Raw genomic sequence first — 24,417 nt, 5'->3', positions numbered from 1 at the left:
CAATCCCCGAAGGCATGTCCTGTGATGAGCACATCTGTAAAAATAACTATTTTATTTACTGCAATGAGCTGGCTATAGGAGATTTTCCTTTAGCTTGGGGAACTGATGGCTCCGGTGCATGTGAATGAAAGTGTATTTGAAGCAGGAGCATAAAGAAGAGAAATAGGGTTAAATAGGAGGATGTCACCTGTAACGGAGATGGAGGCTGGCTGTCAGCATGCTTTGGGAATCGATGAGCTAAGTTCATCCCGTCAAATGTAGATACACCAAGGACAGGGCCGGCTCTAACATTTTTGCCGCCCCAAGCGAAAACAAAGAGCGCCGCCCCGCCCCCCTGGGCGTCGCGCCGCGCTGCCCTGCCCCCGAGCGTTGCGTTGCCCAAGTCCCCGCCCCCCCCGAGCGTCACGTCACCCAAGTCCCCCGCCCCCCCCCGAGCGTCGCGTCGCACCGCCCAAGTCCCTGCCCCCCTGAGCGCCGCACCGCCCAAGTCCCCGCCCCCCCCAGCACGGCACCACGCCTCCCAAGCCCCGCCTCCCCCCAGCGCCACCCAAGTCCCCTTCTCCCCCCAGCGCCACCTGGCCGAACCAAAAAACCCAAAAACAAACCCCGAGTGCTGCCCCGTCCCAAGGTGCCGCCCCAAGCACGTGCTTGGTAGGCTGGTGTCTGGAGCCGGCCCTGACCAAGGAGGAAATTGGCCCAGGCTATGTTCTAGCACAGGGGTTCTCAACCTATTTCTCTTGGAGGCCCCCCTTGACATGCTATTAAAACTCCAGGGCCCAACGGGGGAGGGGGAGGTCTTGGGGCAGGGGCCTTGGGCATAGGTGTAGTTTGACTTCTGTTTTGTTTTTTTTTGGGGGGGGGCAGGTGCCAGGAGGGCTTGAGCCACCTCCGCATGGTGGGGTCCACCCCGACTCACCTCAGCAGGCCACCCAGCTCCTGCCCTGAAGGGCTTGGAACAGCCCTGGGAGAGGGCTGCGGCAGGGGAAAAGCTGGGCTGACTGGGGAAGCAGCCACAGCTGGGCCACGTGCTAATCAGGCCTCAGCTGGCCCTATATAAGAGGCTGGGAGCCAGGTGCTCAGCGGTCTCCCTCTAGCTGTAGAGGGAGAAGGGCCTGGCTGCAGGGAGCTGGACATAGGGTACCTGACTGGAGCAGGGCTGGGACAAGGCAGAGGAGCTGGGGAGCTCCAGCCTGGAAAGCCCCAGGCTGCGGCCTAGCAGTGGGCTAACAGGTACTGGGGGTTGCAGAGGGCAGCCCAGGGGTAGGCAAAGGCAGCAGGTCCAAACCCTCCTTGCCAGTGATGAGTAGGTGGATACTGCAGTCTGCCCCAGGGTGCGGGGGCTAGATGATGACTGGCAGTAGCCTTATACTGAGGTGAGGTGGGGATAGTGGGTGGGGATTCCCTGAGGAGAGCCTGAGAGAAAGGGGTTTCTGCCAAGGGGCAGCACCCCAGATAGCAGGGCACTGGGTCTGGGAGGGACATGGGGCCAAGCAGCTGCGGGACACCGGCCTGCAGAGGGCGCTCCAATGGCTGGATGAGCTAATTCCCAGAGATGACCAGCAGGAGGCGCTGCAGCGGTGAGTCCCGCATTGCTACACTGTCCTTGTCCCCAACTCTGTCCACAGGCTCAGGGCTTCTGCCCCACAGGGAGTACCAGGGCTCGGGGCTTCGGGATTCAGCGCTGCGCCTCCTGGCTTCAGCCCCGTGGGGAGCACCGGGGGCTGTTGGGGATTGGGGCTTCAGCCCTGTGCCTCCCAGCTTCAGCCCCGCAGGGGGCACTGGGGATTGGGCTCTGGGTTTCAGCTGCGGGGCCCTGGGGCCCCCTTGAAAGGGCTTGTGGGCCCCCAGGGGACCATGGACCCCCGGTTGAGAACCACTGTTCTAGCAGAGCTGCAGTCTTTAACCTCCTGCAGATGGTCCTATGTTTGTACGCAAGCTCTAAGCTTGCAGCTGTGCTGCCTTGTGCTGTGATTCCCCTCATCTCTCGCAAGCTTGAGCCTGCTCAGCATTTGACGGGCGATGACCAAAGAAGAGCACGGTTCTGCTGGAAGTGGTGATGGTGTTTCAGAAGGTGGCTCTCTTCCCCCTGAGCTAGCATTGCCTGCCACAAATCTGCCTATGGTACGACGCCCCCTGTAGCCTACACTTGCATCTCCATGTGAGTCCAATTACTTCACCTCCATCTCATTGAGTGCTGTGGGGCATCTTTCAGCCAGGCTGGATGGGGCCTCTTGACTGTCTCATCCCTTCCCGGTGTCCCTGGTAATGCTACCAACAGCCCGTAGTTGGCAAAAGGGGTTAAACAAAGACAGGTAAAGAGAAACCTGTCAGCAGCTCCAGACTATGGGCCTCTCTTACTTCAGAGCATCAGTGTCCACTTCAGAGCTCACTGGACTCCAGTGCCAGCCTCAGTTCTTTTCCCCTCCAACTCGGGGGTTCAGCACCCTCCTCCCGCGAGGGCAGGGCTCTGCAGGCTTTCAGTCCTCTCTCCAGTGCTGGAGAAACTCCACAGTCTGTTCCCCTCCCAGGGCTTCCCGTCTGAGTGGAGTTCCCTCCTTTTCACGCCTCCAGCACGGGTGTGGGGCGGTGAGACAGGGCCACTCCAGCCCAGAGCAGCTCTTTAACCCCTTCCATGCTAGTGTGGGGTTTCTATATCCCGTCACGTTGCCTCACCATAGCCCTGAGGGTGAGCTGCTGTGGTGGGGATGTAAAACCAAAAGGAGATGCAAGCCAAGAAGTCAAGGGCAGATTAAATCTGTCCTGGAGATTGGCTCAAAGGGATAATGAGGCCCCCTGCTGATTTCACTGCTGGAAGCTCCCTTCCTGTCTCCTGCAGAAGCACTTTCTTTCTGGTGTCAGTCCATGGACCTGCAGTGTCTGATTGGAAACCTCCTTCCATTGGTGGGTGGGGGAGGGGAAAGAGGCTGTTGTGTTAATCTGAAGTCACTTGATGCATCCTTTGGCTTTGGGTCCAGCCTTTACTACTGGTGAAAGGCATCAGCTTGAAAGCCTCGGAGCCTCTGAATATCCACCGCATGAACGGCAGCAGGGCCAGCTTCCACCACTTTGCCCCTGCCAGTGGGTCAGGCAGTCTAGCTCAGCGTTAGAGCAGGGCTGAGGGCACCAGAAACCAGAGCCAAGGGCTGGAGCAAGAGTGATTGCCAGCAACAAGCTGCTGAGCTTAAAAGCAGGCCTGTAGTCGGACCATCAAGTGTTCCTTCCGCAACCCAGCTGAGCTCAGCAATCTGCCTGGAGGCTGGGCTAGCTAGTCCTCATCCCTGACCTCTTTCCACTGAAGGTGCTCGGTCCTGAAACAGTGTGGCTCAAAGTAGATCTTGAGGGGCTTCCTCTCAGGTTGACCAGCTGGGTGGCAGCTACGGGCAGGTGGTGGTTTTGTGATGTGGGCAATTTGGTGAGCCCCACAAGTCATCAAACGGCTATCGGATGCTAATGGGTTTCAGTCGCTGGTAGCCCCAGTCTGGAGATGAGCTGATGCCTAGAGGTGAAATTCTCCACAGCCCATTAGCCAGTCCCCAGAGCCATGCTTTTAACAGCATGATCCTGTGGAGGGAGCGGTGCTGGGAAGAATGTATGTGCTAAGTACTGTCTCCAGCCCTAACTGCTGTAAATGTCTCTGTCTAATTTATTACCTGGCACAGACATGAAGTGGCTGTTTGGGATCATTTGCTCTGAACAATGTGGGGACTATTAAAATGCTGAACCGCATGCTTGAGGCTTTCCTTTCTCAGCTAATGGCCATGATCTGGGCTTGATGAGTGTGTGACAGAGCCCTGTTGGGGATGGAAAGGCAGCAGTGTATTGCAGTATGACTGGGCTGGTGCGGATTTCAAATGGCCCATGCAGCAAGGGGCCATGTGGGGATTTTAAAAGGGGGTTGGATCCCCCAGCAAACCATGAATTGTGGCAGGGGAATGGAGGAGTTTATGGAGTCACTGAATGACCCAGGGCCGCCCAGAGGATTCCGGGGGCCCGGTGTCTTCGGTGGCGGGGGGCCCCGCTTCGGTGGTAAGTCGGCGGCGGGGGGTCCTTCCGTTCCGGGACCCGCCGCCAAAGTGCCCCAAAGACCCACAGCGGGGACCCCCCTCCGCTGAATTACCGCCGAAGCGGGACCCGCCGAAGTGCAGCCCCCGCCGCGGGTCTTCGGGTCACTTCGGCGGCGGGTCCCGGAACGGAAGGACCCCCCCGCCGCCGAATTACCGCCGAAGACCCGGCTGCATTCCGGCGGCGGGTCCCGCTTCAGTGGTAATTCGGCAGTGGGAGGTCCTTCTATCCCGGAGAGGAAGGACCCCCCGCCAGCGAAGACCAGGAGTGAAGAAGCTCCGGGGGCCCGGGCCCCACGAGAGTTTTCCGGGGCCCCTGGAGCGAGTGAAGGACCCCGCTCCAGGGGCCCTGAAAAACTCTCGTGGGGGCCCCTGCTGGTCCCGGGGCCTGGGGTAAATTGCCCCACTTGCCCCCCTCTCTGGGCGGCCCTGGAATGACCTAGAGGATGAGCTGTAGAAACAGGTCAGGGATGAGTTGCTCAGAGAGAGGCTTTCAAATACCATGAGCCAGATCCTCAGCTGGTAAAACTCAGCGTAGGTCCATTGACACCAATGGGGATGCACCCGTTTACACCAGTGGAGGATGTGAACCCAACAACTTAACTCCAAGCTAGAAATGAGGCCCAGCTGGAACCCCAGACCGAACTGTTCACGAATGTTGGGGGGAAATCTGAATCCTGATCCAGCTCTGAACTTGCTTTGTCCTCCAACAGGGCTGTGTCACCCATCTCTATTCCTAACCTAGCGGCAAGCTGGTCAGGCAAAGTGTGTCCCAGGCTCGGGGTGGTGTAAAGATGGCTTAAAGTCTCCTTTGCCCTCTGACTCTAGACTGGCTGGGCTAAAGAACATGGCCCCTTGATCAAATATCTGTAGCTAGAGCAGGATCTATGGAAGCAGGTAATGAAGTGTAAACCCCACAGCCATGTCTGCTGGTGTGTGAGCCTGATCCCTTCATCTCTGCTGTGTGATCTAGACCCTGTTCACATCAGACCGAGTTAAATCTCAATTGCAAAACAGTGCAGTTCCCAGGGTTAAAGGCCCGGCCTTCATCCGCCCTTCAATTCATTCTGGGCTCTCCAAGTAGATTCGGTAACTGGTACTCACTGTCCCCTCACTCTTGCCCGCTGTCTAGGTCCGGGAGACTGGCAGAAGGGGATGTGGGTGCTCCTGTAATGTGCAGTTTGACAGCGAGAAGGAAAGACGTGCTTTCTGAGCAACATGGGGTGGGAAGGCCAGGAGCTTCCCGTATGATCCCCCTCTCGTAAGCTGACTTGGAAGCTTGGAAGCTGTAATCTCTCTCCCGCGTGTGACACGTATGGACAGAAGGGTTGTCCCGTCAAGTCTGGGCAGCACCTGCAGCTCCGGGGGGAAAGTGTTGATATACGGTTCGAGCTTTGTGAATGGGAAGCCCTGGGCTGGGACGTGTCAAACCAATACATGCCTCCTTTTAAAAAAAAAAATGTAGCCACAGGCGCTGAGCAGCTGCGACTGTTGTGCTCCCTGAAAGAGCTCCCTGGAGTTCCAGGGCGGGGTGCTTCCCTGGTGTCGTGAGAGAGAGCCTGGAGAGGAAGGATGGTCCAGTGGTTACAGCAGAACCTCAGAATTAAGAGCTCTAGGTTCAAGCCCTTGCTCCGCCAGTGGCGTCCTATCTGGCCTTGGGCAAGTCACTGAGCCACTCGGATTCTAGCTCGCCATATGGGGAGAGGGACAACAGCCCGGCCCTAACCTCGTACGGGTGCTCTGAGGCTAAACCCGTTAACGATTGTGATGGGCTCGGGCTCTGCCGTGAAGAGGGTCAGGTAAGTAGTTAAGGTAGAACAGGTAGGTGTCTGTGGAGCTGATTGTCCACCATTGTGCATCTCATCTGTCCTACTCACTGCCCAGGCACTGAGCGACCCTTTCCTTTAACTTCCGTTCAGTGCGGTCTCCGGGTCAGAAAAGCGTCTCTCCGATTCTCACCTGGAGCTAGGAAGGGAGTGACAGCCATCCCACCTGGGCCAATAGCGGAACACCATGTCACCTGCAGCCATAAGGGCTGGGAAGCACCTGAGATCACAGAGGGCTGCTGGCAGCTGCTTGGGTAGAGGCTAGAGTCCAACCCTGCCCTTGCCCTGTGCCCATCCAGCGATGGACAACAGGAGCTGCCGCACGGGTAGTGGAAGAGGGTCAGGCAGCCCTCAGTGCCCAGGCTGAGAGCAGGAAGAGGAGACGGGAGGCAAGTGAGTGATTAACTGGGCTCTTCCCCCACCCCCACCCACGCTGTGCAAGTGGGTATGAGGCCCCTCTCTCTGGTTTTGGCTGCAGTGCTAACTCCAGCATGGCCATGCTGGGCTCCCCTCCATTAGCACAGATGAATGAGGCCCTGGCGTACTCATTTCGCTTGAGTGCTGACAGATGACGGATTTTGGTAATGCAGGTTTCTCTCTCTCTCTCTCCTTGGCTGGTTACATCTCATCGCCACATGAGCCTTGGGTGTTGAAAAGCTGTTTGTGCTGCGGGTACGTAACCCCACTCCCACCCACTGTGACTGGGGAAAAGGGAACCTGACTGCCCTGGGCAGAGGTTTTGGGCAGGTGGGTGGGAGCTGGGTGTGCTAATGACAACAGAGGCTGGGAAACTATTGTAGTCCGGAGCCTACAAGGACCTTATTATCTGTCGTCCACACTTCCTCTGAGGCATGAGGAGGGAGAACTCCCTGATGCATCATCTAAGTGAACCATAAAATGATCTTAGAACCATCATCACCAGCACGGGCCAAGAAACGACAGGGTGTGCTGCAAATAGTGTGTGGGATTTGTTATCCTGCACAAGCTATGGCTGAAATATATTTACTAGGTGCAATTGACTCCAGGTGAGGTTCCAGCCCCTACCCCCAGCCGTGCTGAGCTCAGCACAGGAGCCCGTGGGTCGGCTTGGGTTAGTTACGGCTGCTTGGTCAGGGTCCATATAGACAGATTCTGAATTGTACACAGTCAGGGTTGGTCCCATTAGGCAGATTGATACAAGTATTTTTATTGGCGTGTCCCCTTCCATCCCACCTTAAAGTTAGGTCATGATAAGCTGCAACATGGTGATTCTCACTGGCATGTTGACGGTTAAATGTTTACCTTTACAAAGGCTGAGTGAGATGATTTTCCAGCCAGATGTGTTCATGGCACCATGGTGACACTTACCTTCTCCCCATCTCTCTCTGCAATGGGCCGCAGAACTCTTCGCCATCTGGAACAGCTTCCCTGTCCTCCTTCAACTGACTGATTTCTCTGGTCTTGAATGAGTCTCGTTTCTTCTCCTCAGACTCTAACTGATAAAATGGATCAAGTCTGACTCCCTGAGCTAACCCAGAAGTTATGGGTGCTGCCTCCTGCCAATTCCCTTCTTCTATTTTTTAATCTCCCGCTATGCACTGACTCATCCCTCCCTCTCTGTCCATTTTCTCATTTCCGTGAGCTGGTTTCTCTCTCCCGTTCTTAATTTTCACTATTCTTTCTTTGAAAATCCGCGTCTTCCATCCTCTGAGTCTTCCTGTCACATTTGACCCCATTCTCTGTTGTTCCTCTCCCATGCTGTCTTCCCTATTTATATGGAAGATCTTAGTAACCACACTTGGTCAGGTTTACCATTTGGGCCGCAAGACTTCTGCTATAGAGGCGTCTACTCAATAATGCCAACCCCAAGCATTTAATAGTCATGAGTCTGGCCCCCAAACATCATGAGATTATCTTAAAACCATATCTTTTTAAATAGATTTTTGGGTTCTTTTTATTTGCCTTCTTGTTTCTGAACCTTCAAGGTGCACTTGGGTCATGTTTTCTAGCTTTTTCTCTTGCAACCAACGAGGGCTAGAAACTTAATTTGGGCATGGAGATCTTTGGAAAATCTGCCCACCAGCGTCACGGTGGGAGCTACTGGGGACTGAGCTCTTCTTAAAAACCTAGTCCTGGTTGTGGGTGTTGATCCCACAAAATCTGGCCCTAGTCAGTTTTGTAAATCTGCCTATAAGTGTCTACTGTAGAGTGTTGTGAGGGATCTTTGTGGACATCCTGTCTGTAGGGTTAGGATACAGTTATCTCTTTGACTCAGGTCTTCAGCTGTTGGGGAAAAGCCAGTTGTCTATTGATAAGTGACTCAACAGTGCCAGGAGTTTACTTCCTGCTCTTCCGGAGTATTTTTGCTTTCCACCCAAATATTCCCTCAGATCCACTGGGGTCTGGTGACCTATGACTAGGGAGCCAGGGAATCTGCTCTACGCTTTTTGGAACGAGTTTCTCCATAGAACGCATGCCCTTCCGCTGAATTTTTTACATGTGCCAGATGGCCTGCACAAAGCAACAATGGGCAGACATTTAGTGCTTGCTCCATTGCTTGGGAACCAGCTTTCGGGTTCTGCCTTTGCACCAGTCTCCCTGGTGGGTAGGTGCTGAATCATTGGGGCGGGGGGGGGGATTTTCTAAATAAGGAGCAGAAATAACTTGAAAGTTAAGTTGGCATCTCGGGACTCCCCCTCCCCACACTATGCTTCTTTTACTTCCAGCATCTCTCAGAGGCCTGCATTGGTCCAGATGAGCTGATCTATGGTTGAGAAAGTCTGGAGGGGACTTTACAGCCCACCAGTGTCAGACACACAAGAACATAAGAATGGCCATAATGAGTCAGACCAAAGGTCCGTCCAGCCTGATATCCTGTCTGCCAACAGTGGCCAATGCCAGGTACCCCAAAGGGAATGAACAGGACTGGCAATCATCAAGTGATCCATCCCCTGTTGCCTATTCCCAGCTCCTGGCAAACAGAGGCTATGGACACCTTCCCTACCCATCCTGGCTAATAGCCATTGATGGACCTATCCTCCATCAATGTATCTAGTTATTTTTTGAGCCATGTTATAGTCTTGGCCGTCACAACATCTTCTGGCAAAGAGTTCCACAGGTTGACTATGTGTTGTGTGAAGAAATACTTTTGTTTGTTTTTAAACCCTGCTGCCTATTAATTTCATTTGGTGACCCCTAGTTCTTATGTTATGAGAAGGAGTAAATAACACTTCCTTATTTACTTTCTCCACACCAGTCATGATTTTATAGACCTCAATCATTTCCTCTTTTCCAACCTGAAAAGTCCCAGTCTTAATAATCTCTCCTCATTATGGGTATGGAACAGCTTCCATATCATTTCTGTTGTCTTTTTCTGAACCTTTTCCAATTCCAATATATCTTTTTTGAGATGGGGTGACCAGAACTGCATGCAGTATTCAAGATGTGGGCGTACCATGGATTTATATAGAGGCAATATATTTTCTGTCTTATTATCTATCCCTTTCTTAATTATTCCCAATATTCTGTTAGCTTTTTTGACTCCTGCTGCACATTGAGTGGATGTTTTCAGAGAACTCTCCACAATGACTCCAAGATCTTTCTTGAGTGGTAACAGTTCATTTAGACCCCAAACAAATCTATCTTTATATACCTCCCACACGCTGATTTTTTTTTCTTCAGAGGTGCTGAGCACTTGCAACTCCAACAGAAGGCAATTGGCTATGTGGAGTCCCAGGTCTTCTGCAAATCCGGCCCACTGTGAAGAACAGAGGCAGTTGCAGGCTTTGGAAGTGAGAGACAAAGCTCATTGTGCTTCTAGACAGCAAGGCCTGGCCTGATCAAAAGGGATCAGCTTTCTGGTCTCTGTGCTTGAGACCTCTCTCTCTCTCTCTCTCTCTCTCCTCTTCTCCTCTTCCTTCAGCTAGCTAGGGGTTTCTGAAATGTTAACCTCATGATGAGAAGGAAGAATTTCAGAAAGGGCTCATCTGGTGAACAAATCCACTAACCCTCCGTAAGATGCATGCAGCCGTGTACTTAACCTGAGCCTGTGACTTTCATACACCTGATTTATAGCTGCAGCTCAGCCGTTCGAGTTAGGAGATGTTGGCAAGGTTATTCTGGGCCTGAAACTCCGAGTGGGGGAAAAAAAGTTCTTTGAATAAAAATAGGACACAACCGGAGATCCCTTCTGTGTTTGTGAAACACAGAATAACTAACTGGAGTATTAGTCATGAATGCCCTCAACATGCTGGCTAAGCAGCTGTTTAGGTCATTATAGTCCCCTCTCTACATTCCTGTCCTAAACTGTTGGGTACCGTGCACTGTGACATTCACAGATGCTATGTGCCTCCCCAGAAACAGTTGCCTTGTCACAGTGGATGAAGGGAAAAGTGTGTGTGTGTATAGCCATTGTGGGGATGGGAATGGGCGAAATATATACCTGTCGTGACTCCTTGTCCTTTTTTCCATTGGACAATAATGCATATATAATATACAGCATAAGACCTTTTTTGTGTGTTGTTATACAGCTGATTTGTGTTTAATCTCCTAGGCTTTCCCTGAATTACACAACACTACACCATGCAATGTATGAATGTTTAATATTGCATTGCATTATATTATTTGAGAGACATATGAGCGCACACTTAAAGAAGACGGTTCTGAAATGCATATGCATAAATGTGTCAAGTTAAGGCTAAGTGGTCAGCCTTGACTTGCGTGGGGATGATGCAGTTGTCTGCATAGCATTCCCTTGCTTTTGTTTCCCTTCTTTGCTTTATTAAAAAGAAAAGAAGGAAGAGGAAATGTTTGCCCCCTGTTGTGACCAGCTGTAAGTGGATGAAAATCAACTGCAACAAGCGTGGAACTTTATTCTGTTACAAAACCAGGGCAGGCAAAATTGCTGCCGAAATTGTAAGCAAGGGCCACTCTGTTCTGCAATTACTATGGTCCCTTATGCATCGAATTGCAAATAATATCCCTTCCTGGAGCGGAACAGGATCTGGAAGAATAAAATGAGCTCATAGAGTGAGCAGCTCCAGAAAACAGCTTTTAGCAGAGATGGCAAAATGGTCTTAATCTCCACCCTGACTGGCAAAGCAATCAGTCTCTGTTGCTTTTCTCCTTGGGGGAAGCCCTGTTTGTGGAAGGGAACAAGAAGGGTACCATTTTCAGATTATGCTCTATTAACCGCTTCACTGCTGGTCCTCTGCTCTAGCTTGCTGTGCTGCAGCAGGGTGCTGTTTGGTGTCCCAGCATTCCACTGGGAGGGCATGCTGTGAGCTGTTTAGCCCCTGGTGATGGGTTTTGTTCTATGTGCTTGGCATTCGAGGCAGCAGTGTACTGGATAATGATGAAAGGAAAGGCATATCCCATACAGTACAAACACACATGCACTGTTCAGCCCTCCTAGTACCCAGGGAATCCTCCACATTTTCATTTGTCATTGTTGTCTCCTCTCCACTCTGTAAAGTGTAAATAAGCCTTAAAGGGGGGCGGAGGAGAGCTGGTTTTACACTGACTTTGTTAGCAGTGAGATTATCCCACTGAATAGAGGTTTCTTGACTCCCTGTCATGCATGTAGAGCTGGTTAGGGATGTTTCCATGAAACGTTTATGGCGGAATAATTCTGATTCATCAAAACTGAATCTTTGCAGAACAGGGTCAGTTTCGATGAGTCTCCTGACTTGAAAATAATAAGTTTTGAAATTGTCAAAATGTTTCATTTCAACTCTTTTGAAAGGAAAAAATTCTGGTTTGAAATTACCTTTCATTTAAAAACTTAAGCTAATTAGGCTAAAATAAGAAAATAAAAGTCAAAATTCACAACATTACATTGCATGACTAAATTATTGAAGCAAAATGTTTTGGTTGACACAAATTGATTTTTGTGTGTGTCCTGATTTGGGATAATTTTTCAAACTCTCAAACTTTTCTGGAAGGGAAAACTGTTTTCCATCTTGTTACATTGTGGTTTCACCATCATATTAGATGTCCCATATACAATGTCCATGTAATTGTGTGTGTGTGTGTGTGTGTGTGTATAAGCACACAGCAGCAGCATGTGGAACGATTTGCAATATTGCAAAATGCCAAAGAATCTTATAAGGACAATGTTGTTGTTTTCAAAGTGACAACAACCTGATTTAATTCCACCATATCAAAACCTGTTGGCTCCTTGATTCAAGAATGTTCCTAAATAACTGTTTACACTCAAATTAGCAATTACTGCTGAAATCTGTTTACTTACATAGCTCCTATGACTTCAGTATCTGAGCACCAATTCAAGTCCCCATATGGGTCATATTTTGTGTGATGACCCCTTGAATGGGACATATGCAGGGACTGAACCCAGGACCTCTGGCTCTGAAAAGCATGAGCTTGTCCTGCTTCAGGTAAACAACCACATCTATTGGCTCAAAGGCAATAACAGACTCATAGATCTGTTTACATTGTCCAACCACTAGAGGGGGACAAATCCTCACCCTGGTAATTGCATTTCCATCTGAGGCACTCAGTGGCACCACACAGTAGGGAGGTGTTATCCACATGTTAGTGATGGGGAAACTGAGGTGCAGAGCAGATGTGACTCACCCATGCTCAAGCACTCAGTCAGTGACAAGGCCAAGAAGAGAAACATTGGGGGAGGGATAGCTCAGTGGTTTGAGCATTGGCCTGCTAAACCCAGGGTTGTGAGTTCTATCCTTGAGGGGGCCATTTAGGAAACTCGGGTAAAAATCTGTCTGGGGATTAGTCCTGCTTTGAGCAGGGGGTTGGACTAGATGATCTCCTGAGGTCCCTTCCAACCCTGATATTCTATGATTCCCTGCCTCGTGCTTTAATCCCAAGACCGTCCTCCCTCCTGGGTGTTAAATCTAAATCCATGTGGTCTGTTTCCCACCATAGGTGATTAAAGCTGCGGTTCGGCTGCTTTCGAACCCACCACTCCATCCACCTCCTGACGATGCCAACATCTGATGCCATTTCTGATACCTGAACTATCAGTACGAGTGTTAGGCAGAAACTGATGAGATCCCATTCCTCCCTGGTCTGGCTGAGTGGCTTTGCTGCAAGGATTCCATGGCCGAGGCGTGGGAGGCCATTCTGGTGCCCTGTTCACCTCACTTGGTTGGGTCTCTCTGGAGTTCCTCACAGCCTTCTTCAGTCCCGACTAACCTAAGTAATTTTGCATCAGCTGCAGATTTTACCACCTCATTGCTCAGCCCCCTTTCCAGATATTCATAGATATGAAGACCAGAAGGGACCATTATGATCATCTGGTCTGCCGTCCTGCATAACACAAGCTTGGATCCTCACCCAATAGTTTCTGCAGCAAGACCATATCACTTCCATTTGAGCTGCGGCATATATCTTACAAAGACATCCCGCCTTGATTTAAAGACTTGACATGATGGAGAATCCACCACAACCCTTTGTACGTCATACCCATGGTTAATTGCCCTCACTGGTAAAAACATGTGCCTTATTTCTAGTGGTAATGGAGCTGCAGGGTGTGCCATCATTAACCTTTTGCCATGTTGAACATGGATCATTTCTTCCTGCTCTTTGTTCTCTGCCTCTTGCTCACTTGCATAGAATCCTTCTAATCCCTGACTATGCACTTGCCGCTCTCTCTCCATGACTACAGAGGGCTTGTCTGGGAATTTGACTAGCATAGGTATAGCAGAATAAGGGCTTGTCTACACTACCGCGCAAAGTCGATCTAAGATACGCAACTTCAGCTACGTGAATAGCGTAGCTGAAGTCGACATATTTAGCTCTACTTACCGCGGTGTCTTCACTGAGGTAAGTCGACAGCTGATGCTCTCCCGTTGACTCCGCTTTCGCCGCTCGCCCTGGTGGAGTACCAGAGTCGACGGGAGAGCGTTCAGGGGTCGATTTATTGTGTCTAGACTAGACACGATAAATCGACCCCCGCTGGATTGATTGCTGCCCACCAATCCAGCGGGTAGTGTAGACAAGCCCTAAAGTGACAATACTGAGCAAAACTTATTCTGCTATAGCTATGCTGGTTGTTTTCCCTGTGTAGACAAGTTTCCTGAATAGGGGTGTTGGCGAGGACTGAGATTCTTTAGCAGGGCTCTGGAGTCTTTGCACAATGTCCATTTCTCGCTATTTTCTTAAATGCCAAAATTTACTTTCACTTAAAGGAGAAAATTCATGATAGGTTTTTTTTTTAAAGATAATGAATAATATGGAATGTGACTGTCTAGAACTGTTTGTAATGCATCTCAAAAAGGGCTCTGTGTGGGGTTCATCAGGTTTGGTAAACACAGATGCTGCCTACCAGCCTGTGGGAATTGAGAACTAATCCTTCTCTCTGCACCAGAAGTGGGATCTGCTGACCAGTGGCCATGCTCTGTTTCACCCTGGAGATCAAATGCTATTTGCCAAGGGAGGCAGTTCTTGCGTGAAATTAAATAAGTGTGTACATAGCCCCTAGTTTTAAATCACATTTCTGACAAATTAAAAAAGCAAAACCCTGTAACCAGCTTAAAGGGACCATTGGTGTGGTTGGTGCTAATTAGATCTTTCCTTCCTTATATTTGTTTGTAGAATCTGTAATTCTTTAGGGAAATGCGTTTTCTCCTCTCTCTCTAACCAGGTGAGATGTACTGTTAATAATATTGTGCATGTACATGGTACTTTTCATCCATAGACCTAGGAAGTTAAGTATCATTATCCCTGTTTACATATGGGGACACTGAGGGGCGGAGAGATTAGGTGACTTGGCCGAGCTCACAGGGGGAGTTGGTGCCAAAGATCTGCTGTTTCCCAGTCCCTTACCCCATTTCCTGGACTGTACGCCTATAGCAGCGTGCACTGTAGAGACCAATCCTGCACTGGCTAGGAGATGGACTAGACCAACAGCAAAAACCTCTGGTTATGGGGCTCCAGCAGGTGCCTGAAAACTGAAGAAAGGAGTCCTACCTCTGCCCCATCCCATAGCAGCCTCAGCCAGCCCCTTCTAACCCACCCCACCAGCCAGAATAATCCCCTCCCCACAGCATTGCCAGCTTTCTATCCAGCACCCAAAATCTCCCACTGTTTCTCCCCCCCGTTCCCACCCCCAGCCCAATTTGCCTAGCCCTTTGCCATTGCAAAGGACTGTGGGACATAGTAAGTTGCAGGGCAGTTATTTAGGTCATGAACCAAAAATGGATGAGAAGCACCAGGCTTGATAGCCCCATGGGCCCTTCTGATATCTAACCTCCTTGAAAGAGCTGCTCCTCTGTGCTGAATGGCATGCACCAGAGTGGATGAGCTCCGTGTACCAGGCGTGGAATAAACCTGCTTTGCATCTGCTTAGCATGATCCATGGGGTCTTGTGTTTGTCTTGTCAGGCGCAGGGTGGTACCTGGAGCTGGTGTTGAATTTCAGCTGTCTGAGCTACTGCTGCTCTTTCATTTAGTCAGATCTCCTGATGTGGGGTCAGTTCCTTCTTGAATTGCCAACCCATCCCGGGGCAGCAGCACGGCACAAATTCTAACACTACTTAGAGCTAGCAAGGGGTGAACCTCAAAAACGTGCCTCAGCAAGGCAACCGAAGTAACCATCTTACAATGATTTAGCTGTTTGCATCCCACACGTGGGACCCACTTCTTCCACCACTCACATGCAGCCACTCGCAGGCTGGCATCTCCTTTGATAGTTTGTATCATCCCCTATCAGCATAAGCAAGGCTGTGATGTGGCTACAGGCTGTTTAGTTTCTGTGCAGCAGAAGCCCTACCCAGGATCACTCAACCCAATCTTGCCCCTTCTCAGCCATTCACTCTGGTGATGTCCACATGAAACCAGGTCCAAAGAACAAGCCAATTTCTTCTCCACGGAGCTGCTGTGATCTTGGTTCAAACGCCTGCCTGTGTCTGTTCCTCTTCCACCCTTTGCCCCAAAGGAGCAGGCGGGCGACAGTAAAGGAACAAGCTTACTCCCACTGCACAGCCACCAAAAGCCTTGCCTCTGGATTGTGCAGAACTGGAAAGGAGCAGGGAACAAGGAAACACAGCAGGAGCAAAATGGTGTCTGAATGGGCTGCGCAGGTGGTCCTCCTTGGTCCCAGACCTCGAGGGAATTACTGTATTATCCAGTTATTACGGGATAAGTATGTCTCTGAGTGCCACGGCTTCAGACCAGTCAGACCCCCGTTACCTGTGGTGAATGTAGGTGAAAAGAAGAGCTAGTTCCCAACTTCATGGCACTCTGGTCTCAGCATGGGCATGGACAACTAGGGGGGTAAGGAGGGCACTGGGCCCCTCAAAGAAAGTAGGGATTGCATTAATAAGTAAAGAGAATAGAAGTGCATTTATCTCACTTCAGTCAAAGTGTTGTTTGCAGTGTCGGTGTACCTGTGTCGGTCCCAGGATATTAGAGAGACTAGGTGGATGAGGTCATATCTTTTTTTGGGGCAACTTCTGGTGGTGAAGGAGACCAGCTTTGGAGCCACACAGAGCTCTAGAAGAACTTTTGGGTGTCTTTTTCACAACCCAGCCACCTGCCCCAGCCCGGAGCCCCTCTCACACTCCGAAACCCTCATCTCCAGCCCTATCCTAGAGCCCACACCCCCAGCCAGAGCCTTCACCCCCGCATCCCAATCCCCTGCCCCAGCCTGGACCCCACTCTGACACCCTGAACCCTTCATTTCTGGCCCCACCCTGGAGCCAGAGGGACATGCCAGCTGCTTCCCGAGAGCTGCCTGAGGTAAGTGTCACCCAGAGCCTGTACCCCGTACATACTCCCACACTCCAGCCCCTGCCTGGAGCCCTCTCCCATACTCCAAACCCCTTGGCCCCACCTCCTAGCCCACAGCTCCACCTGCACCCCCAGATGGAGCTAGCATCCCATCTGGCACCTCAACCCCCTGCCCCAGTCCAGTGAAAATGAGCAAGTGAACAAGGGTGGGGGAGAGTGAGTGACGGGGGGGGAATGAAGTGAGTGGGGTGTGGGGCCTCAGAGAAGGGGTGGTGCTGGGGTGTGGCCTCAGGGGAGGGGCAGGGCAGGGCCGGAGCAAGGGTGTTCGGTTTTCTGCACTCAGAAAGTTGGCAACCCTGGCAAGAAACTCTGTAAAAGTGGTTGCTTGGAGAGTGGTAGTTGCTACAGGGCTGAGGCAGCGGCCTAGGTCAGGGATTTTCTGCTTTGGTTTTCTGGCAGTGGGAGGTCAGTTGGTTGGAAGGCTTGTGCTCTCAAAGAGGAGTGGGGCTCGTCCTTTTCTAATTGCAGTCAGTGGGAATGTCATGATTAACTGCCAGGGAAGCAAGACCAGGCCGTAAGGGGGTGTAAGAGACCCTTCTTTGAGCAAAGGGGGGGAGGGGGGATGAACGAGGGGAATGGGCTTTGCTGAAAGCAGCAGCAGAAAGTGGGAATGTAGCAAACAAGTTAGAGGCTGATCAGATTTTTCTAAAGTACCCAGAGATTGGGTGCCTGACTTGAGACCCCTCGAAAAGGGCCCTGGCTTTCAGAAGGCGGATGCTCCGCACTTCTTGACAATCTGTCTCCTTGGAGAGGTATCAAGCTGAGCACCCAAAATCTCTGATTGCTGAATATCTTGGCCTCATGGCCAGCTTGTCACCAGTGCTCAGCGCTCACAACCGGAGCCAGGTTTTCAGAAGAGCTCAGCTCCCATGAAGGCACCTAACTGAAGGGACTGGAGCTCCCAGAGTGCTCCTCTCCCATGGAGAATGATGGGAGCTGTTGGATTCTGAACTCTTCCCAAAATCTGGCCTGAGAGGGGAGCCATGACAGATGCTGCCCCCAGGAAGCATGTTACAGCAAGGCTTGCCTGCAACCATGTTTAATCATGGTTCTCTTTTGATGGGACATCTCTATAGATGGGACATTCTCTTCCTCCTCTTTCATCTTGCTCCTGTTCCATGTAGCTTGCCATAACTCATTGCTATCAAGCAAGTTGAGCCTTGGGGCAGCAGCCATCATGGAGGGCTCATAATAGAAAACCAGTCAGACCTGAATGTGGGACTAATTGCGTTCAGTTCTGGGCTTGGTATTAGCAAAAAGATATTGCCAGTGTGGAGGTGGGAGGTGTTGAGAGAGCAACCAAAATGCTCAGGGAGCTGGTGGGATTGGCTTTGAGGAGAGCCAGATGGGAATAGTTTGACCAACTGGTGACTAAGAAGGACATAACTTCCTATGAACGCAGACAGAGTGTTCAAACCAAGGAAGGGAAAGAATTATTCAGAGCACTGCAAGCATGAACATATAAGAGAAATGAAATGGAGAGGGAAAATGTTCCTGAGATTATGATGCAGGAGCAGCAGAAGCACCCTAAAAGTGTGGGGTGCGGGCACGAACTGTGGCCCTACCCCCACCTTGCCCCTTCTCCCTGAGCCCCCACCCTCGTACTGCCCCTTCTCCCCAAGCCCCCAGTCTTGCTCTGCCCCTTCCGTCAAGACTCCACCCCCACACCGCCTCGTCCCTCAAGGCCTCGCTCCCTTGCCACCTCTTCCCCTCAAGACCCCGCCTCCTGCTTGCTCCTCTCTGTCTGCTTCCCCCGTTGCTTGCCCTTACGGCCAGTAAAAAGTGGGAGGGCCATAGCCCCTGGACTCCCTGTTCCGGCACCCCTGCTATGATGTGTTAGGTCCTGCAACTGTCTGTCATGGGAAGTGATGGAAGCTCCATTCCTTGAGCCAGCTTCCATTAGACAACGCACTGGAAAATACAGCGTAAAAGACAATCCTGTGCTGATCAGGGAGATGGTTCTAATGTCTCTTTCCTCTGTAACTTTGATTCAGTTGGGCCCTGTCACTAGCAATGCCAGGCCTCGAAACACGGCTTAAACCTCCTGGCCATCACCCAAAATGGGGCCTGATATTGTCCAATCACAGGTATAAAGGGGCAAATGCTGCTCAGAGGGAACACGCTGGTGTGACTCCAGAGTGACCACTGGTACATTAGGTGTTATGCCTGTGAGCTGGGGTGCCTGAAAACAGTGTGCCTTGTTTATAACTGGCTTCATGACCATTGCTTGTTGTCTTAAGCTCTTGCTTCTGTACAGGCACATATCCCAATAGAAGGCCCAGTGGGAATATTTCTGTTGACTTCATCAGGCATCGGATCAGGCTTAAAATGGAGGACACTTCGTGCCTCAAAGATCTTAGTGTGAGAGGAACTGGAGGAGGCCGGGTGTCATGGGAAGTTCAGGGAAGTGTGTGATAACTTTTTTTTTTAATTCACTGTTTTATGAGCCTTGCAGGAGAAGTGAGTCTTAATGAGGAACTCCAATGCAGAGAGAGCGAGATGGCCCGGCAAATGGCAGGGTATCCAGGAGTAACAGCCTGTGGTGGAGGCCTGCATTGAAATCCCCAGGGTTGGTCCCGGCTGATGGAATCCTAGGCAGACGGGCCTGAAGAAGGAGGTGGTGGAGGTGGAAAGGCAAAGAGAAGGGACTGATGGAAAAAAGGTGACCGGGGCATCGAGGCTGGTGTCGTTTGTAGGAGTGGGGAGGAAACACATTCAGAGATGGAGGTGGGGGGTGATTTGTGAAGACCCCGAGGAGCAGGACAAGAAGGGTAAAGCAGATGGGGAAGCTGTCGGAAGGATGCATGAGGGAAGTGATGTGCACTGAGAGACCAGCAGGGAAGGTAATTTTAGAGGCTGCGTTTTGAGAGGAGGAAGGCTGTGATATTGGGAGTAGGCTCCAGGGATGAAGGATGTGAGGCAATCAGGGTGAGCATGCTCGCTCTCAGGGCAGAAAGGAATCTAGCATGTAAATCGCTCCTCGGGGCATGGGACCTGCTGACAGCGCAGTCACTGTGTTTCAGACCATACGGTAGCACACCGCACCTTCTGAATCGGTCCCCAGAATCACTGATCCCAGCAGAATGCTACTGAGTCCATGTGAGGTTGCTTGGCTCTGTTTAGTTCATTGAGCCAATACAACAGGCCCCTGCAGTCTCCTTGCCAGGCAATGGGCTGGAGCAATACATGTGCATGAAGAGGTCAAGAAAACCTGGCCAGCGTTTCCCTTGTTGCGTCTTTCCAGACAGAGACGTGTATGTGCCCCAGCTTGCAGGGGTCCGGCAAACTCTCTCTGCATTCATCTGATGAATGATTTTGCGGTGCCAAGCCATTCTGCTAAATGGGAATCCTGAACTCTACAGAATGAGAAGTTTTTCCTCTCTGAGAAGGGCAGTGTTAAGGCAGGGAACGATTGCACATGAAGGATCCTCTTTGCTTTCCTGGTCTCATTTTCACTTGATTGCTTTAAAATATTGCTGATTGCTGGAGTATCGGACGAGCCATGCTTGGAAACGTACCAAACATGCTTCAGCTGCGTTTATTTTTGTGACTTGCAGTTGGGTGTTTTGACAAGTTTTAAGCACCAGCTTCCCCTCCCCCTTAGACTGTGGCGGGAGCCAGGTGGCTCAGGGGTCTGGTAATGAGATACAGAGTCTTTCGGCTCACGATCATCACTTTGAATCTGCAAGGGTCAGATCTGGCTGGTGGGAAATGAGTGAGTGCTTCCCGTCCAGTTCCTTGTGGACAGATTGTTCACATCGCAAGTGGGCACAGGGTGACCAGATAGCAAGTGTGAAAAACCAGGTCAGGGGTAGGGGGTAATAAGTGCCTATATAAGAAAAAGGACCAAAATCGGGACTGTCTAGGGTGACCAGATGTCCTGATTTTTATAGGGACAGTCCCGATTTTTGGTTCTTAGATAGGCTCCTATTACCCCCCACCCCCATCCCGATTTTTCACATTTACTGTCTGATCACCCTAGGACTGTCCCTATAAAATTGGGACATCTGGTCACCCTATGATGGCACTAACTGGCCACTTTGTTACCAGGGTATGTCTACACCATGGCTGGCCCGGGTCAGCTGGCGGGGGCTTGCAGGGCTAAAAATTGCTGTGTAGACTCTTGGGCTGGAGCCTGAATTCTGGGACCCTCTGCCCTTGCAGGGTCCCAGAACTCAGAGTCCAGTTCGAGCCCGGGTGTCTGAACCCAGGCCTCGTGAGCCTGAGTCAGCTGACCCAGACCAGCCGCAGGTTTTGTATCTCTCTGAATTTCCATCTCCCCCCACATTAGGGCATGTGAGTTGGAAACCATGCGGTGCCCATTCCATAGGCAGAGGACTTCAGCTGCAAGGCCGTCGATCTGGCACCTTTCACCAGCACCAAAACAAAATGAGACTGATCTATAAACTTTAAGGGAAACTTAATCCTCCAACTGCTTGTTTCTCATACACCTGTTGGGTGTTGCCATAATCTACCTGGTGAGATCTTTGGGACTGAGTGTCTTTGAACTGCCTGTGGGTCTGGCACTTAGCACAATGGGGCCTGACCCTTGGTTGGCACCACGACACGCTACTGCAATACACATTAATGATACTAGAGGCTATTTCATGAAAGGCACTAGATCTTGTGTGCCTCCGTCAGGGCTGGCTTGTGTGGCTGTTGAAAGGCAAGAACTCAGACATGTGCATCCCAAGCCCAGATGGACCTGAACCAAACTCTTAGATCCAAACATCCCCCCCCCCCCCATCCCCTGACTGTGCGATAGTTCGGACCCACATCTGAAACCTGCCACTCACGGCCAGCTCTTGCGTAAAATGTATTTCCACTGAACAGCATCAGCGCATCGTGATTACCCAGTTCTGTAGATATGAATAGATATAACTGTAGGATGCAGATACAATTGCAATTAGGTCTATTCAGTCTGATCATGATGCAGTCAGGGATCCCGGATCCTTATAGCATTCAATTTAGCTTCAACGGTTAGAACCAAATCTTGGTGTATGCTCTTCCATTAAAGCTTTTGATCTACAGGAAATCTTAATCGTGGCCTAAAACTGCAGCATTATCCGAAAGAGCCTGGCCTTTTTGATCAAAATATACCCCAAACATCTAATTCTGGGGGTGCTTTTAATGGGATGGGGGAAACCTTTCCTCAAGGCCTTTCGCTCTAGCCCTTCAGTATGGCATGATGCGCAGATGTTCTCTCTCCAGGAGCAATGGGAAGGAATGGTGTCTCAGTCACACCCCTCTGAGAGTGCCCCTTTTCCACTGGGCTGATGTATGCTGCATTGGTCCTGTATATTCCACACACCCCTTCTGTCCCCAATGCCCAGGAAGCTCAGATGGCAGGTACCTTGTGCAAACAGACTCATGGCATTGCCTACACCCCAAACCTCCCTGCCCCCTCTGTGCCCACTCGTTCTTGGAGAGAAATACTGAGTGGGCAGCCTCCGCTGTGCTAGGTAGTGCGACCGGTTCTTGGGGTACCCAGGATTGTGAGTCACCATGTTACCCCCTGACTGCCGCGGGAGGGAGTCTTGCTTGTGCTTGGCTGGGTGTCAGTTCCCTCATGCTACCAGCCTGTGAGCCACCCAAGCAACCTCCTCTGGGTTAGGCCCGCCCTTACATTGCCTTGCAGTTTAACAATATGTGCAGTTCAGTCCCCGAGTCCCTTTGAAGTGTTCCACTTTGATATGCAGTCCCTGACGCCGGCCTACTCGCAGAATTACCGGGTCTGCGGTTCCCAAAGAAACAGAGTGCACCGGCTTGTAAGATTCAACTCAGGATGAACATTTGCCTTACCATCACAGCACTGAGGTATATTTAGAGTGAGAACAAAAATAAATTCATTATCAAAAATTCAAGACTCAAGTGATAGAGAGTTAAGGTACACAAAAGGTTACATATAAAACAAAATCATAATACGCTTTCTAGAGACTAAACTTAACTCACAGGTTCACCTGCTGTCCAGAAAAGTTTATCTCACCCAAAGTCCGCTTCAGCAATTTCAAATAAGGTTGGCTGAGACACCGTTTTTATGAATGAGAGCATGCTGTTTGCTTCCTCCGTGCAGGATACTGTCGGAGAAAAACAGAGTTCTCACTCTCAGGTTGGGTGCAGCTCTACTTTCACAATACGGAGGTGGGTTTTTTGGGCTTTCTGGAAATACTCCCAAAATTCAGTGTCTTTATGCAGAGCTGGGATAACCCCCTGTGTTTTCCTGTGTACTCCTTTCCTGTTGGCTTCACATCTCTTCATTAACATTTGTCTTTGTACGTAAATAGACATCCATAGTCCTAGCTTACAATGCTTAATATACATCCTTATAGAGAGATGCAGTTTCTTACCTCCTGCTTGGAGGAAAACCTGTTTTTCACCTTTGCTGGTGACTAATACCTTGAGACAGACTTTCAAAACATATTTTCAGTGTATATGCAGAACTCCTTACATAGTATCTGTACATACATTTCACAGTGATGTCAATGACCAGCATGCCACCAGCTTTCCTTTGAGACCTCACATGACATTCTTTGGTAAACTAGAATGTACACACCAGACTCATGAGACTTCTGTAAGCCCTCTGCACTCCCTTGCCAGTTGGCATTAGAGGTTCTTCGGTCACAGGTAGGCCCTAAGCATCTGTGTGGTGGAAGGTGGAGTGTCTTACTCCTGTCATTGTCTATAGAATCACAATCAGTCTTAGCATGTGTTTATTAAATAAAGCAAGTGCAACTACACATGCAGGAACAGACTTCCACACAGCTCAAGTCCCAGCTTTGTCTCCTCTTGTTTACCAGGGACCACACCCAGCCTGAAATTCTATAAAGCACACAGCACATCTAGCACCTGAATAATATATGGCAAGCGTACATATGATATCCTCTTGCATGGTCAAAGAGAATGAGGCCTCTTAATTTTCAAAGTTCAGTTGCTGGCCAGAGCAATAGGTAGCAGCAAGCATGATAGTGGAAGGGGATGGATGGGCCACACATCTCCTTCATTCCATTGGCCATCCCATCAGACAGGCAGTAAGTACGTAGGGCGTTCCATTAGGGAATAAGGTACATTTGCAGCTGAACGAACTACTTTTGAACCTAGAAATACAAAGACTTAGCTGACCAGTGGGGACTGCGCTAGCTTGATCTGGGCCAGGCCTGGCATGAGGCTGGCTCCAGGAACAGGGGTTCAAAAACCACCTTTTCCCCACTCATTGTTTTCTGACCTGCACCATCTGCTGTACAACCACAGCTCAGAATCCGGCCCTGTTTATTGATGGGCGTGCACACCCAAACTCCAGTCCTACCTACTTCTCAGCTCTGATCTGTCCATAGATGCTGCCCACCCCCAGTTCTTTTCTTTGTCCAAACTTTCCTTCTATCTACTCTTCCTGTTCCTATATTTGGACCGCCTTTCACACTCCCCCAGATGCGTAGACCTGCCTCTTGAGTAACAGGCACCACATGCCTATATATCTCCCTTCAGTAACCTTTCAAACACCCAGCTATTCCATGTTCCCTTCCAGCTCCCGTCCCTGTACACCCACCGCTCTCATTCCTCTGTACCCTGCAGGATTGTAGCTACTTATGCCTTAAGGACCCAGTTCTGCAAGCACTTGGGCTTAAAGTTAAGCATGTGCATAAGTGTTTGCAGCATCAGGGCCTCAGATATTAAGCTCTTTGAGGCAGGGACTGGTTATATGTTTAACATATTTTGCCTACTGTTTGGTAGTGTGGATAATCTTTTATTAATGAGCCTGAAATAATTAGATGATATTAATAA

At 50.4% G+C, this 24,417-nt stretch overlaps 1 protein-coding gene across 1 annotated transcript in view; it reads left to right on the top strand.

Moving 5' to 3' along the window:
- The window catches only part of LOC123344279, a 40,732-nt gene extending 27,160 nt beyond the window's left edge, over positions 1–13,572 (top strand). The window contains exon 8 of the mRNA XM_044980316.1: positions 12,773–13,572. Coding sequence (XP_044836251.1) covers positions 12,773–12,844 — 72 coding nt within the window. The 3' untranslated portion in view covers positions 12,845–13,572. The remainder of the gene's footprint in view (positions 1–12,772) is intronic.
- The last annotated feature ends 10,845 nt before the right edge of the window (positions 13,573–24,417 follow it).

This window comes from Mauremys mutica, chromosome 1 (genome assembly GCF_020497125.1).
Source record: "Mauremys mutica isolate MM-2020 ecotype Southern chromosome 1, ASM2049712v1, whole genome shotgun sequence".
In the NCBI taxonomy this organism is placed as follows: domain Eukaryota; kingdom Metazoa; phylum Chordata; order Testudines; family Geoemydidae; genus Mauremys; species Mauremys mutica.
This window is presented reverse-complemented; position numbering and strand designations above follow the sequence as displayed.